We start from the raw sequence: 16,379 nt of genomic DNA on the forward strand, positions 1-16,379 counted from the left end.
AAAAAATTATATTGGAAAAAACAATAAAAAAAATAATTTTATATTTTTATAGAAAACCCATTTATAAAAAAATTATATTGGAACAAACAATAAAAAAAATTAATTTTATATTTTTATTCAAATCAATACACCATTTTCAACACAATATTTTTTTTAATTCTTAATTTAGATCTTAGAGACATAAGTTAACGTTACTTTTTTAATATTATAGGATTATATGGGTGCGTATAATTTTCAGGTTATTGTCATGAGGAGGTGTTCAATGATTCCATGCAAACAATTTTTTTACATCAAATTACTTAATCAAAAAGAGAGAGAAATTTTAGCTAGAAATAACTATAATACATAGAGAATTTTTAATTTTTCAAAAAGTACCCTAATAAATCATAGAATACATTTAGAAATCTCCAACATAGAGAATTTTTCAATAAGTTTCCTACAATATAAACTCAAATCTGCTAAAATAAACCATCATATATTTTGACAAAAAATTCACTATTTTTCCGATAGTATATTTTGACAAAAAAATACACTATCGTTGTGCTACTTTAAAATAAAATAAAAAACTACGATAATTCAAAAGCTAAATAGCTTGTTATACAAGAAATTTAACTAATGTACATATCATAAAAGCTCATGGTAAAATGTTTAGATTCCAGTATCAATGATGAGTTCAGCTGCAGCACCCATTGTACCAACTCCACCAGCACCCAACAGAGTAAGAGCAAGCCCCTCTTCATTCAATCGCCTCAACCCTTTGCTCAGTCTCTTCAACACAAGTACATCAACTTCCAGCACCCAGTTTGGTGTACAGTTTACCATCAAACTCACAAAACCCGACACATACGCGCGCCAAATAGCTGGATCGCAGCCGAGTGATATCTTACCATCAAGTGCACTTGCAAGAAACTCCATGTGGGTCCCTAATACTTTCTGGCGTCGCTTTGAGGCTGACGATGATGAATCGACTCCCCAAGCGAAAGCACCGCAGAGGACTGCAAAGTAAGCAAGTCCGTATCCGCCGAGCATTGCAACCATTCCAACCATTCCATTAGATTTTTCTTCTTGGTCTGATCTGTGATTGGATATAAACCATGACGGTAAGGTTTCGTTTATTAATAACTGAACCAGCGCCAAACCACCTGATATCCATACTAAGGAAGCACCGAGTGCGCCTGCAAGTTTTACTTTTGTCATTGCTGAAGCAAGTGAAACTTGTCCGTATTTTGCACTGTCTTTGGTTGGTTTGAACTTTTTCAGTGGCGGCTGTTTTGGCTGCCCGTCGCAAACTATTTCTCTAACTGACTGCATCAAGATTGAAACGATTTCTTCTGTCAAGAAAACAATGTCTCTGACTGACCGGTAAGCGCGTAAGTAGAGAATTCCTGGAGCAACAGGGCAAATCCTTCCAGATAAATTGGATTTAAATCCATGGCCGAGTAGGGCTCCAACACCGCCGCTGCATGAAATAGAGGAGCTACTCATGCCGAGGGTAGCTGTGAAGCAGCTTTTAACAAGTTGAACTACTGCATCGCTGTTATGGAGGAAGACCGTTCTGGATGCTGAGAAGATAAGGAAGTCGCTCCAACGTCTTGCCTTTTGCGTCCACAAGGAAGCAACAATCGGCATGCAAGGCCATGGACAACCTGCAGCCAAGCCCTCCAGTGTTTGGCCAGCCAAATGAAGAAACCGCTCCGATGATCTATCAACTTTGTAGGTTATGGTGAGACTCGTGAAGGCAGCCAATGGCAACGGAAGTGTGGCAGGAGAGCTGTCTCCTGTGGAAATAACAGCCAATGGTCACAACAATAGACAACTTCATATTAATGTTGAAAAAGAAAAAGGAAGATGGAGGATCACATTTCCTAAAAAACAATTGGACTTAATACTCGAATCAAGCGGTGTAAAAGATGAAATATAAATGTAACTTGTGTTGCGTTTCCAAAAAATGCATTGTAAGTCAGGATATAAAAAGTGTTTAGAATTTAGGGTAACAAGAAGAAAACCTGTAGTAAGGCTAGGCACATCAACACCAGTTTCAGCCAAGATTTTCTTTATCTGTTCCTCTACGTTCTGTAGATTTGCAGCAGGACTTGGCCAATCCGTTCCATTCATAAATGCTGGTTTCCAAACTCCTCGAGTTACTTCGGCAGAGAAGTAACTTACTATGGTTGCCAGAGATGCCGGAAGAAAATCGGCTAAATCCTTAAGCCCTGGTGTTAAGAAAAGCATTACAGTATTATGATATTGTTATGTACATCAAGAAACATCTACATGAACATGAACTTGTTTTGTTGGATTCATCAGAGAAAAAACATGCATACCTGTCGCCAACTCACGCGGAGACAATCTTCCATGAGCACATGCGGTGAGAGCAGCATCAACTACAAAGGGAATGGCTTCAAGAATATCCCAAGCAGGCAACTTTGGTCCAGTAGAGGCATCGTCATTTCCAGGCCCAGAAGAGCTACTGCTTCCGGAAGCAAGACTAGCTTGGTTTCCTCTATTAATCTTTTTAAACATCATGTTAAGAAGTCCCTCAACTATTTGATGAAAAGGGGTTCCATGAACAAGACCAGAGAGTGTAGAAGCGATGCACGCTTGATGCTGTCGATACCAGACTTTTAATTTTGGAAAGGAGTCGACAAATACAGAATTCGGCGACGATAGACTCGCAATTTCTGAGAGTCTCCTCCTGTTACTATTCTTGCGGTTGTTCCCATCAGACAATAAATGAGAGTTTCGTACTAATAGCAAGTACTCAGGAGTTAATTGAGAACCAACTGTTGGCGCATCTCCAATTCCATGTTCAAGAGGAGGACAGTTAAATTTCCATAACTTTAAAAGAAGAATAAATACATTTGAAAACACAGCATGGGCGGATATTTCTTCCCCAGATGTAAGTTTCCATGAGATGTTAGGCATGCATGACCCAAAAACTTCACAAATTGGCATCAACGAACATGCAAGCTGTGGAACCTGGTTGGAGATTTGGAAACGCATTAATTCGAAGTTTAAAGAAAAAGGTTAGTTGTATATATAAGAATCGCATTGGAGAGAAAATAGAGTAAAACTTACCAGGCCATGGAGCGAAAATACTTGGACACAGTCAATAGGTGCAATCCCAATGAAGAGTGCATTAAGTATCGGAGCATAATTAATCAAATAGTTGTTTCCTTCCGAGTTATCTACTGGAACGGGTGGAGATAATAACCTGAGAATGAAATGAACAGTATGCTCCTGCATAAAATAGAGATGCAAAATTTACTAGGTTGAGAAGGTCATTCAGAAGAAGCTAGTTTTTGAGTATACATTGAATAACTTCATACCTGTATATTCCAGCCTCGAATTAGGGATGCTCCGCAAAGAATGGTAGCAGCAGATATCTTTTCGTCTTCTGATCCCGCAATTGCAATTTCAAAAATTTTCTCCAGTTCTGCTAAGCTTCCATCAAATCCAGGAGCGTAAATTCAGTTGCTTTAGCTTTTGGTAAATTTACAAAAAAGAGCATCTCACATTCCTGGCTTCAGGAAAGAAAAACAAACACTGAAGACCAGGCGTCAGTATTTTACAACTAATTTAGAGTCTACCCGTTTTTTAGTCACCATTGTTATCGTATAAATTTAGTTTATGATGAATGTTTGTGGTATTTAGTCAGTCTGTTCAAATTCCGCTACGCTATAGCATAATTGTAGCTGCAATTTGACAACACTTTGAACTAAATCGGGTATCGTAAAACAATAGCGGTTTCTCCAAATTCTGCTATGCTATGACACAAAGGTTTAAAAAATGGTCCACTACTGCGAAACCGGCCGCGACAAACGGTAATACCATTATTCACTGTTTTAATGCAGAGACAAAAATCACAGATGAGAAGCCACTACAACCGCGACAAAACATTGTAACAGCCGTGAAACACCGTTACAGATGCAAAATTTTCAGAATTAGAATATGAAAATACAAATCAGAAAATATTCTTTATAACTGCAAAATTCTGAACTAAAAATTTGTTTTGTAGTGAAAAAGGAATCAAATTGTATTGTGTAATGTTGTGATTAATTCACACTGCGACGACTGCAATATGTAATGCAACACATGTAAATTGTATCAGCCGAAATCGCGAAAGCCTATACGCAACCGTTACTTAAAACCTTGACACAATAGCCCCTATTTGACAAAACCGGTAGAAACACATCTATGTAGAACCATTAACACGTCTTAAGTGGCTTATTTTATGGTTTGCTCGGGACTTTCAAAATATTTTTTGATAAAAAGGTCATAGCATTGTGTCTATAGGCCTACATAGGAGGGAATACACCATAAATACTAAACAGGAATACCTTAGCCTAAAATTCACACATTTCAAATGTACTCACAAATAGCCATACGTATATGAATTAAATGACTGAATAAGCGAAAAATTGATGATACCTTGTGGCAGGACTTGAAACCAAAGCATTCACCATCACTGAAGTAAGTGGGGCTCCCTTCATAAATGATGACCAGCCAGGCACTTGAGTTGGCATACATTGAGGTATTTGATTGATCTGTCCATTCACATAACCTGGCCATTCGTACGCAGAAGTGTCGAGTAGATTTCGAGCAATACAAGCCTCAACTATCAGATGACGCATGTTTCCAGCTGAAAAAGAAAAAACAATTTAAACTTTTCAAAAATATATGCTAACTTACAAACAAGTAGTTTTAGGTGAAATTTTCACAATTAAAGAGTTCTAGTCACACAAATTGATATAGATTTAGAATGCAATATCACTTACAACAGTCGACTGGCATCTCCGCCATGGTGAGGCAATCAAAATACGCACTCCCAACAGTGACACCGGAAATAAATAGCATAGCTTTTGCAGCCGCCTGATTTGCGGCAGAAGTAACAGATTGAGGTGGAGTGAGCAAGCTCTGGTAATCGCCCAATACTCGGAGACTTGAGACTAAATCATGACGACATTTTCCTGGAACCCTTTCCTCTTTGCGATGATCTGTACGATCATATCCGTTTTCATCAACGGGCATCTGCTCTTCCTCCTCCTCTTCAACAAGATTGGCAACGACAAGAGGTATGATACACAACAGCATGCATAAGCGGGTATCGAGATGGGGCATCGGGCCCTCAATAGGATCTCTTTCCTATAAACATATTAAAAGTTAATTTGAAGAAGTAAGCCGAAGTAATCGATGAAAAATATATATTTAAGACAAAACTTCACAAGAAAACACACTAAGTCAAAGAGGAAGAGTTTTACCCTCTGAACAAGCCGAAGACTTGCAAACCAAAGGCCTAAAAAAGTGTTATACCAAGAGGTGCCATTTATTGCTCGAAGGGTCTTTATCAAACCTAAACAACAAAACATGAAAATCATGAGAACTTCAATTAAAGTTAAAAGGACAAATTAGCACTTCAGTCAAATTCCAATATGTATTCCACGGTCTTACCACTAATTTCTTCAACGGCACTTGTTGCACTAACTTGATAGCCATCCATTGTATCCTCCAGCACCAAATCAAGCGGAATCCAAAGTGCAGAGTGAGTTGTACCATGAAACAACGATGCAGCAGAAGAAAGATATTCAAAACCCATAACTTTAGAGAACTTTTTCTGTGAAGTTGTTTTGCATTCTTGAGACAATACCATACAAGTATCTGAAGTCAAATCCATAAGTGTCTTGGGACTTAGAGTTTTTGAGTTTTTCAATGCTGATGAATTAGCTCCCAGAAGCTGCAGCCGTTGAACAAAACTTAGCCAATGTGCAGGCCTGATAAAAAAAAGGAAACGAAAATGAAAAAATGAATAGATAGGAAATTTCAGAATCTTATCAACTTCAACAAATGTGAAACAAAAATATAAATATTACGAATTACAAATACATACAAATTTTTCCGAGCCAGGCAAAGAATCTTCGAAGAAATCTTATCCTGCAAAAACCTCCCGATCAACTCAATAGCTATTAGCGTATTAGTATTACGTAACCTCTCCTTATGTTCAGTATCACCATAATTATTGTGTCCGTCCAATTCCATTTCTTGATATATCATTGCCCATTTACACTTCTTATCGGGAGTGAATTCTAGCAATCCTTCATCACCCAACGATGCGTCAAGCAACTGCCAGACAATTGAAAAAATAAACTCAACCACCAAATTGCCAGACTCCCTTTGTGACATGCCAAATATTTGAGAAAGACGAAGAACACCGTCTACAGATTTCATAACCCTGCCCAATACATAACCAAAAGAGTTAATAAGGAACCAAAGTAGCTTATACATAAGCACTTATACGATAAGCGCTTAAACTAGAAGCACTTAATTAAGCTGTTTATCCAAACAGGGCCAAAGTCATAGCCATAACCAACAATAAACAGATTTCAACAACCAATCATAAATGTAGTAAGAATATCACAAAGATTATCAAAGAACATAACACGATCGGGACGTAAACAAGTATTTATTTGCATAAATTACATAAATTGAACCTCACTTTTGATAATCCGGTCTTTCAACAAGAGACTTAAGTTGAAAAGCTTGCATTTTGATGAGCTCCAAATACAATCTATAAGCCGCGGGTTGAACATGCCTACAAGGAATAACCCTGCAAAAACAAAAATAAAAAAAAAGTTAATAATTAAAAACAAAAATAAATAAATAAAAACCACGGATGAAAAAATTGAGAAAAGTGAAATTAACAAACCTGACAGAAAGAAGAGCAAGAAGAAACATAGGAGGAACCATGTTATGAATCAATGCCATATCTAGAAACTTCCAGATAATAGGAACATTGTTGTCCCAACAAATGTAAGAAACCAAAAACTCAGCGAGTTCTGAAGAGGGTAAAGATTCTCCAGATGAACTCAAACTGGAATACATCTGAATAGCCCAAACAAAAGGATCACTACCCTTTCGTTGTGCCTCTTTTGTTAACTCTTCCATTGACTTTCGGATAGAGATATCCATGGTAGGACTGTGTTGTAGAGGATTCAAGTCCTGTTAAGAATCACAAGAAGAAGAAGAACAACAATAACAATAACATATGTGTTTGTTTTTATACTCTCTCACTCTCATATGTTTGTGTCTGTCTCTCTGTTACCCATTTGCCCTTTTTGTGTGAATGAATGCAGGTTTTCTGTTATGGACTAGAATTTTGGTTTTTAAGTCAAACTTTAGGAGGGTAATTTTGGAATTTGATTTTCGCTATCCGTTTTTTTATGGTATGATCCTATCCATTTTTCATACGAAAATCCATCAATTAAATTATTATACAGAGTTTAATAATATTTTATTAAACTTATTCAATTAAAAGTTTTATTAATAAGAACACTTTTTGAAAATTTTTAATTCATTTTGAAAGAAAATAAACATTTCAATTTTCAATGAATTTATTACACAAACTTTTATAAAATTTGACTTGACTCTTTTAAATATCTAGAGAGTGTTTAAAGTATTTGTTAGATTTTTTTTTAACTATTATTATTATTGTTTATGTTAATAAAAAAAATATTTTAATAAATGTTATATTTCTTTTTTAATTTATTATTATTATTTTCAATCAATTTTATTTTCTAATTAATATGTACAATACTATTTTTAAAACTTTTTTTGTATTAATGATGGTCAAAAATATATAAATAAATAATAAAGTATTTTGTCTTTTAATAAGTTTATTGCTTTTTTTTTAAATTTTAATTATTTAAGGGATGTAATTGACTGATGATATACAAAAATTATTATATATATATTTGAAATTATGAGAAAATATATTTAAATTTTGACTGATTTAAGGGATGAATTAAATTCTTCTCATTATTATAAATAAAAAATAAAGAATAATAACTCTTTAAGTAATATATATATATATATATATATATATATATATATATATATATATATATATATATATATATATATATATATATATATATATATATATATATATATATATATATATATATATATATATATATATATATATATATATATATATATATATATAACTTAAAAATATATTGAAAAAGTAACTAAAATTACATTGAAATTTAAAAATGATAATATACTATAATAATTATTTTTATAAAATGATAAATATTATAGTATCAAGGAATAATATTATTTGTATCCTTTTTTGCATTGAATGAAAATAAAGAGGATCAAAACAATAGATTAGAATATACATGAATTATAGTCTTAAAAAAATCTAAACAACCTTTCCTTTTTGGTAATTAAAAAGGCCTGAGTAAAAAAAGAAACAAAATAAAGATATCAGCTTTTTGTAATTAGAAATGTTAACAAATCCTCAGCAATTAAGAAATGTATTTAACATAATAAAAAGTAGTGGCAATAATAGTCTACCAAAAATAAAGTACATGTTATAATATATTTATGCATGAGTCAAAATATTTATTATATATTTATATAGATTTTGGTATTTGAATTCTAAGGAAAGAAAGATAAAAAAATGGACAGTTTATTAAATGATAAATTAATTAAAGTTTATTTTTTATAAAGACCAAAATTGTTCTTTTAACTATTGTAAAGATTAAGTAATCCTATTTTAATTATTGTTAAGAAATAAATTGTTTATTATTTTTATGGATAAAAGTTATTTTTATGTATTTGCAAATTCTAAACTACATTTTATATTTTTTTTAATTATTGTAAAGACTAAATAATCATTTTTTAAAACTATAATTTAAAACAAATTACATATTTTTTTGCTGAGACTCATTCCAAACTAAGTTTTTTTAAGAATTAAAAGATATAATTTTTTAAATAAATTTTGAGTTACATTTTATAACTTTTTTATATATTAAATAATTTTTTTATTTTAATTTTCAATCTCGGAAATGAAGCTCTATTAATCCAGAGTTTGGTCAAAATATTAGTAATATTATTGTTTTTGAAATTTAAATATGAATCAATTAATGATTTTTTTATTAAAAAAAAGTTATTTATGATTTGATTTACAACACTTAGTTTTTAAGAATTAATATAATTGTTTAGTTCAAAAATATTGAAAAAGAAGATTTTTAAAATAAATATTAATGTAACATATAAACAAAAACGTAATTAGCACATCCTATACTGTCTTGGGTAAATGTCTTTTTCATGGGATGAATTTGAACTAATCTAGTAAGTATAAATTATTAATGATAAATTAATTAAATTATTTTTTGTTATAAAGATTAAAATGTATCTTTTAATTACTATTAAGACCAAACAATTCTTTTTTAATTATTGTTAAGAAACAAATTGTGTATATTTTTTATTGAGAGTCATTTTAAACTAAGTTTTTGTTTGGATTAGAAGTTATATTTAATTTTACAAATTTTAAGTTATATCTTATAATCTTTTTAAGATATTAAATTTTTTATTTTATTTTAATATTTCACTCCTCGGAAAATGAAGCTCTACAACTAGAAATCGGTCAAAAATATTAAAAATATTGGTTAATAATCATTTTATTTAAAATTTAAATTTAAATTTATTCAAACAAACAAAAATTATTAATAATAGTTTGATTTGAAAAACTTAACCTTTAAAAATTAAAATAAATATTTATTATTAAAATAAATATTTACTTACCAATAGTTAATTAATTTAGTGGTAATTTACATTTGATTTGGTAAAGAAATCCTCAGTTCAATAATCTTCAATTGTAATTGGAAAGGAGTTGAAAATCACTTAATATCAAAATTGATTTCCAAACCAAATTAGTTTGACTGGATAGGGATAAAAACAAAAATAAAAAATTTATTTACTTTAAAAATACTCAAAGATAATCTAGAATAAATATTTTTATGTAAAATATAAACAAAAACGTAAATAATGCATCATATACTATCCTAAGTAAATGTCTTTTCAATAAGAACAATCTAAACTAATCTAAGAAGGTAAAAATTATATAAAAAATCCACACAATTTTTTTTAAAATAAAGTTCTTAACATATTAAAATGTAGCGGCAATAATCTATCAAAAATAAAATAAATGTTATAATTATATATTTATGAATGAGTCAAATAATTTTTATATTTTATATAGATTTTGATAGTTTGAATGTGTAGTGTTCTGTTTGGCAAAGTTCTAGAGCAGGGTGTCCATTGCCTAACAAATGAGTCGCTTGGATGTAGTCCAGTAGAGCAGTCAACAAGGTTTGTTCAACATAAAAGTTAAGTAAGAAAAAGTCATTGTTGACTTCGAAGATATAGTCAGTAAATAACCTCCCTAGAAAAAGGGAACGAACGAGACCATGTCCAAGGAGCCATAAATCCTAGCCCTGAAGAATCCCTATAAATAGAGTACCCCTCAAATTGGACAAGGGACTCAAGTAATACACACGGACTACGATCCAATGATACTCAAAAAAGACTCAACTCCGAGTAACCCTAACAATATCACTCCTGCAATCTAACAGCACCGACCTCCAGCAAGACCCCTCACCTCACGTGAGTTGGTCCCTTAAACAACCTCAAAAATTGTCGTACAAGGTTACTCGCCACTGCGAGCTAGCCCTCACCCCAATTCGTGTAATATACATATTAAGGACTCTGAATCTTCCTTCTCTTATAGGGGCACACACGCGCCTATACTTTTTATGATAGAATAACGCCTATCGTGGGGCCCGAAGGTTTCAACCCTCCACCCTTGACCAAGTTTGAAGGGTGCAGTGGCCCCTATAAACATGTTACCTCCATCAACACTCAGATGACCATCATAAGAGTACCAGACTTTCTAAAGTGTAAGTTCTTGTCAGGTACTCTTAGGGAGGTTGACATTCTATGGTATATGGGCCTCCCACAAATCTCTATTAGCAGCTATCATGAATTTGTGAGAAAGCTAGTTCACCAGTTCGTCGCCAATTGCCACAGGAAGATGTCCACCACCGACCCATTAAATATCTGGCAGGGTCCGTCAGAGTTGCTAATGGACTATCTTGCCCGCTTCAACGAAGCCACAATCAAGGTAGTCCCTCTGAACCAAGAGATCTCCGTGGAAGCGTTCCAGAACGGACTCAAGGCGAGACACTTCAATGAGTCCATTGCCCAAAGGTATACGCTCACATCGGCCGAAGTAGTTGCCAGGATGGAACGTTGCATCAAAGGCGAGGAAAACAACACTGAAATAAGCCTCACAACGTCAAGGATCGTGTCACCGACGCCGAAAGCTCTCATCCCTCAAAGAAGAATAGATACAACTCATCTGTGAAGGAAAATCTTTGTTCAAGAGGGCGGGGAAGGCGACAGAGAACTTCACGCCTTTGAACATCCACCGAGAACATATTTGGCGCGAGGTACTCCACCTACATAAGATCTCAACCCCACCTGCCCCCATATCCGAGATAATGGAATTTGAGCCCGAAAGGTGGTGTAAATTCCATAGGGTCAAAGGACATCACACCGATGATTGCTACCAGTTAAATAAGGAAATAAAAAAGCTAATACATGAGGGATGCCTTAAGAAGTACATAAAGGGAGACCCTCTAACCAGATGAAACGATGCAACCCACGAGAATGAGAAGATACCAAAAGCCCCTAGGTCAGGTAAGGCCAAAGAATTTTCTCGGGACGAAGGCAAGCAAGTGATGCATCGCACTCTCAACACCATATCCGGAGGATTCGTCGGGGGTGGTGATCGGTCACCATTTTCACTATGTTTTCGTTACTTATCCGACAAGAAACCAAGATTTTTGAGACATTGTGTATGCATTATGGTACCTTTAAAGTTAATTTTCATTCCCGTAAGTTATTTAAGCAATTTTATTAATTGTCAGTTTTATTTTATATTTTCGTGATTTTACGCTTCGATTGTCGTGTTTATGCCCTCTAGGTCCACGGAGAAGATCCAATGGACTCAATGCGAGAAAATGGAAAGTTCGGGCGTTCGAAAAAAGAAGATTTCCCAGTTCAGGAGGCCTGACACGACCACCAGTGTCACCTAACACTACCACCCGTGTCACCTAACACAGGTCGTGTCAGGAGGAAGACCGAGAAAGTACAAGAAATGCCCAAAACAGTGGCCTGACACGGCCTCCCATGTCAGCCTGACACGGCCGTATCAGGTCACCTAGGGCGTGTCAGCAAGGAAATAACAAGGCAGAGAGCTGACACGGCCGCCCGTGTCAACCCAAAATGCTAACTTTCCAGTTCTCGGGCATTTTCACCGGGCTTGAGTTGCATGGACGTTTTGGAGATTTCCACCTTCTGCTAAGGGATTTTCACTATATTATGAGAGTTTCTACAAGAGCAAAGATCATCTTGGAACGAGGCGAACACAGTATTGTCAAACAAGCAAGGATTACAAAGATCAAGGAATTCAGAGAGCGGAAGGTTTTCATGAGTGGAAGCGATTGAAGATCCACGTCATCCAATGACTTGTAATGTGTACTTTTTATCTTGAATTTGTTTTGAACAATATGAGTAGCTAAACCCCCCAATGCTAGGGGGTGTCCCTGATTTAGAATTGTAATGACTATGAGTTTACGATTGCATTTATAATATTGTTTTTACGGTAATCTTTTGATGTGCTTAATGCTTTCTCTTTCGGACCAATCAAGATTGTTGTGTGGTTATCGATTAGGCTGGACCGCCATTGGTAAGGTTTTCATTAGATTACTCTGCAGTAGATATCATCTAGGACTAGGGATACCCTGTATGAATCAGAGCATTCTTGATATAATAAAGCTTAACTTCACCCTAATTGTCTATGGACATGGAAATTAGGGTAGAATGATTAAAGGTTTTCTCACCAAGGACTTGGGAGAAAATACCATTGAGAACTGGTGGTAATTAATATTTGTTGATGCAATAGTGACTCAAAGTTGTTACAGGGATAAAATATACACCTTTCCTGACATTGTTCCTCATACCTTGCAAACCCTTATTTTTTATTATTATTTTCATTTGCCTTTATTTCTATAATTTTGAATTTAAAAACCCCAATTATAATTTTTGTTTAATTAAACGATGAATTGAACTCAATATTAACTTGCAGTCCTTGAGATCGACATTCGAGGAATTTCCCCTTTATTACTATAACACGTAAAATAGTACACTTTCTATTTTTCCGATCAAGTTTTTGGCGCCATTGTCGGGGACTGCCAAAATATAGAGTTTAATTTTAAGTTCAATTAAAATTTTGTTGCTTTGCAATAAAACTATTTTTCTGTCATTTATATATTTTCATTCACTAATCTATGTATGTGAGGAAAGCCCTCAGCAAAATTTCTTTTTTACGCAGAAATTGAGAGAACCTTTCACCGGAGACGTAGAAACGTTAGATTGGATTACAAAGAAGAAGTTCCCTCTGATCACTCAGATTCATAAAAAGAAACTATGGCTGAAATTCTTCTAGTTCTACCGCCTCCACCTCAGGAAAGACTCATAGGCGACTATGGAGGGGCAAATGCACCGGGTGGTAGATTGACCATTGTCAACCAACTGATGAATGTGACGAACTTTCAACTGCATCCTAGCACAGTCAATCAACTTGAGAGAAAATCTTTCACCAGAAAGGTTAATGAAGATGCCAACAATCACCTGCAGAGATTCCTGACCATGAGTACTACTTTGAAAATTGATGGTCATACTGATGAAGCAAAGAAGTTAAGAATGTTCTCGTTCACTTTATCTGAAGAGGTGGAAGAGTGGTTCTACTCTCTTCCAGCTGGCAGTATTACATCATGGGAAGAGATGCAAACAACTTTCTTAAATGAGTATTTTCCCGCATCAGTATTTATGAGAAAAAGTTATGAAATCTTGAACTTCAAACAGAAAGATGGTGAATCTTTGGGAGATACCTACAAAAGATTCAAAAGGGTCCTGATAGCGTGTCCAACTCATAATATGGATCAGACTGAATAAACACAGATGTTTGTCAATGGGCTGAAAATAAAGACAACAGTTAATTGATACAGCAGTCGGTTGCTCAACAAATTTCTCAATAGCCGTTGGTATTAAAAGGATCATTGAAGCGATAGCTGCAAATGAGCATTTGAAAATATATGATAGGTGTACAAGAAAACCTGAAGGAGTCATTGACCTGAAAGTAGAAGCAAATAAAATCCGTTTGGAAGATACAGTCGTTGCTGAAGTAGAGAAGAAATTGAAAGCAATGAATATAGGTACTCAACAGGTAGCTCAAATTCAACCTTCTCAGACCATCACATGTGAAATCTATAATGGACCTCAACACATTGTTTATTTCTTTGCAACTCCTTAACAAATTGAAGAGATACAATTCTTAAAGCAGAATAATACTTACTCCAACACTTACAATCCAGGTTGGAAAGATCATCGAAACTTCTCATGCAATGATCAAGGAGGGAATGTTCCACAACAGGGTCAAGGTCAATATCATACTCAATATCAACAACAACAAGCTCCAAAGAAAGCAGGCTGGGAGATTTCCATTAAAAATATGACCGCTTAATGTCTGCAATTCCAAGAAGAGACTAAAAACAATTATAAAAACAACACTACCTCTATAAAGAATCTTGAAGTTCAGCTGGGTCAGATAGCACAACAACTAGCAAGTTCTCGAACGCCAGGTTCCTTACCAAGTGAAACAGTTCAAAATCCAAGAAATCAGGAGCATATAAGTATTGTCATGACGAAAAATAAAAAGGCCTCTAAAAAGGGAAAAAGTTATACCACATGGCAAGCCAACTGAAGAGGAAATTAAAAAGGAGACTAAATCGGTGATTAAGTTGCCCTATCCTCAGAGAGTGACAAAGAAGGAACCAAGCGAGTCAGACTTTGAGAAATTCATGACAATGTTTAAAAAGGTAGAGGGTCATATGTCTTTGTTTGAAGCACTCGAGAGAATACCCATGTACAAGAAATTCATGGAAGAGGTAATGGCCGAAAAGAAACCAACAGCAGAAGAATTGGTAGTCTGGAAGGAAAAGTATAGTGCAAATTCATTGGAGCAGAAAATTCCAAACAAATAGAAGGATCCTGGAACGGTAATAGTACCATGCACAATTAAAGGAAGAACCTTCAAAAGGGCACTAATAGATTCTAGAGCTAGTGTGAGTTTGATGTCATTATCAATCTATCACAGGTTGGGTATTAAAATGTCAGTGATACAAAGACAAATCTGAAGTTTACGGATCACTCGAGAAAGGATGCATATGGTATAGTAGAAGACGTATTGGTAACAATAGAGGACTTGAGTTTTCTGGTTGATTTTGTAATCCTAGACATACCTGAAGATGATGAGGCACTCATCATTCTGGGTCGACCTTTCATGCAGATAAGTCGATGAAATATCGACATGGACCAGGGCACGTTAACCTTGAAAGCTCACGACAAAGAGATAACATTGAATGTTATTGAAGACCGGGAGCTAGAGGAAGATGCAAAATCTCACTATCAAGTAGGCTTAATCAGGACAGAGGCGAGAAGGCAAAGTAACATACCAACATCAGAGAAAGATACAGGAAGGCCCTCTCGACTTTCACCACTGCCATTAGCCACCATGAATGGAAAGACTCTCATCTTCATTCCAAAAACCAAGAGAAAGAAAAGAAAACGAAAACAAGGTAAGGAGATGGAGGTTAAAAAGGACTTGTGGCACAAAGGAATCCATACTGATGAAAGAGACAGCTTCCTAGTTTTGGACAAGATATGCAACAAAGTTTGAAGGCTAAAGTACCCCCATAACAAGGGGAATAAACCATTGAGCCATGCGACGTTAAACGAAGCACTTTGTGGGAGGCAACCCACGTGTTACTATTTCTAATTATTATTTGTGTTTGTTTGTTATTTTAGGTTTGCATAGTGCCTTGCATAAAAGGGAGAAGGTACTCACATGTAAAAAGTTGGAAAAATAAGCAGAACAATAGTCTCACACGGCCACCTGTGTCAGGCCCGTGTCAGGAACACTGAAGGCCACGCCCAACCAAGAGAAGAGACAGTGGCCTGACACGGCCCGTGTCAGGCCTGCAGATTTTAAATTTATTTGGAAAATTTGAATTTCGTGGGGGCATGTTGCACTTTTCTCCCCATCCCCCCTCAGTGGGGCACTGTGAGTCACCTTCCTTCTATCTTGTACTAAAACATTGAGGTTAATGTTTAGTTCATGTGTGTGGGAGTTTTTCCTATGCTTTTTGCCTTTATTTTTGTTTTGTTTTATGTTTTATTTGATTAGTTCCAAATTTTTACCGTTCACATTTAGTTTATTTTTACTGTCGGGTATCATGTGTTTCATGTATTTCAGGTTCTTGGTATTATAGTTGGATGAGGTAATGATCAATAGCGGTAGTGGATGAAATGATCACTCCACTTACTATTGCTTGTTGTGAAGGATCTTCCCAGAAAGTCGATCCTGCTGAAGAAAAGATTGGACGCAATTTCTAAAGCTCAACTAACGT

At 34.9% G+C, this 16,379-nt stretch overlaps 1 protein-coding gene across 1 annotated transcript; it reads right to left on the reverse strand.

Annotated features, from left to right (window-relative positions):
• Nucleotides 1-476: 476 nt before the first annotated feature.
• On the reverse strand, nucleotides 477-7,139 carry LOC127078701 (mediator of RNA polymerase II transcription subunit 33A). Its single transcript, XM_051019137.1, has 12 exons — nucleotides 6,704-7,139; nucleotides 6,494-6,604; nucleotides 5,888-6,229; nucleotides 5,452-5,771; nucleotides 5,262-5,353; nucleotides 4,779-5,145; nucleotides 4,432-4,642; nucleotides 3,330-3,444; nucleotides 3,079-3,240; nucleotides 2,325-2,979; nucleotides 2,007-2,213; nucleotides 477-1,778 (listed from the first exon to the last, which is right to left on the reverse strand). Exons 1-12 carry the CDS (start codon nucleotides 6,964-6,966, stop codon nucleotides 649-651), a joined length of 3,975 nt encoding a protein of 1,324 aa, XP_050875094.1. The 5' UTR covers nucleotides 6,967-7,139; the 3' UTR covers nucleotides 477-648.
• Nucleotides 7,140-16,379: the final 9,240 nt, after the last annotated feature.

Source organism: Lathyrus oleraceus, chromosome 1, assembly GCF_024323335.1.
Source record: "Lathyrus oleraceus cultivar Zhongwan6 chromosome 1, CAAS_Psat_ZW6_1.0, whole genome shotgun sequence".
Taxonomy (NCBI): Eukaryota; Viridiplantae; Streptophyta; class Magnoliopsida; order Fabales; family Fabaceae; genus Lathyrus; species Lathyrus oleraceus.

Bases quoted from the DNA above. Each gene is read 5' to 3' on its own strand.
- LOC127078701 (XM_051019137.1), bottom strand. From the start codon at position 6,966: ATGGATATCTCTATCCGAAAGTCAATGGAAGAGTTAACAAAAGAGGCA. The intron at 6,230-6,493 runs GTGAGGTTCAAT...TGTATTGGGCAG, and splicing joins GAAAGACCGGATTATCAAAA to GGTTATGAAATCTGTAGACG. The intron at 2,214-2,324 runs GTATGCATGTTT...TCTTAACACCAG, and splicing joins TCCGCGTGAGTTGGCGACAG to GGCTTAAGGATTTAGCCGAT.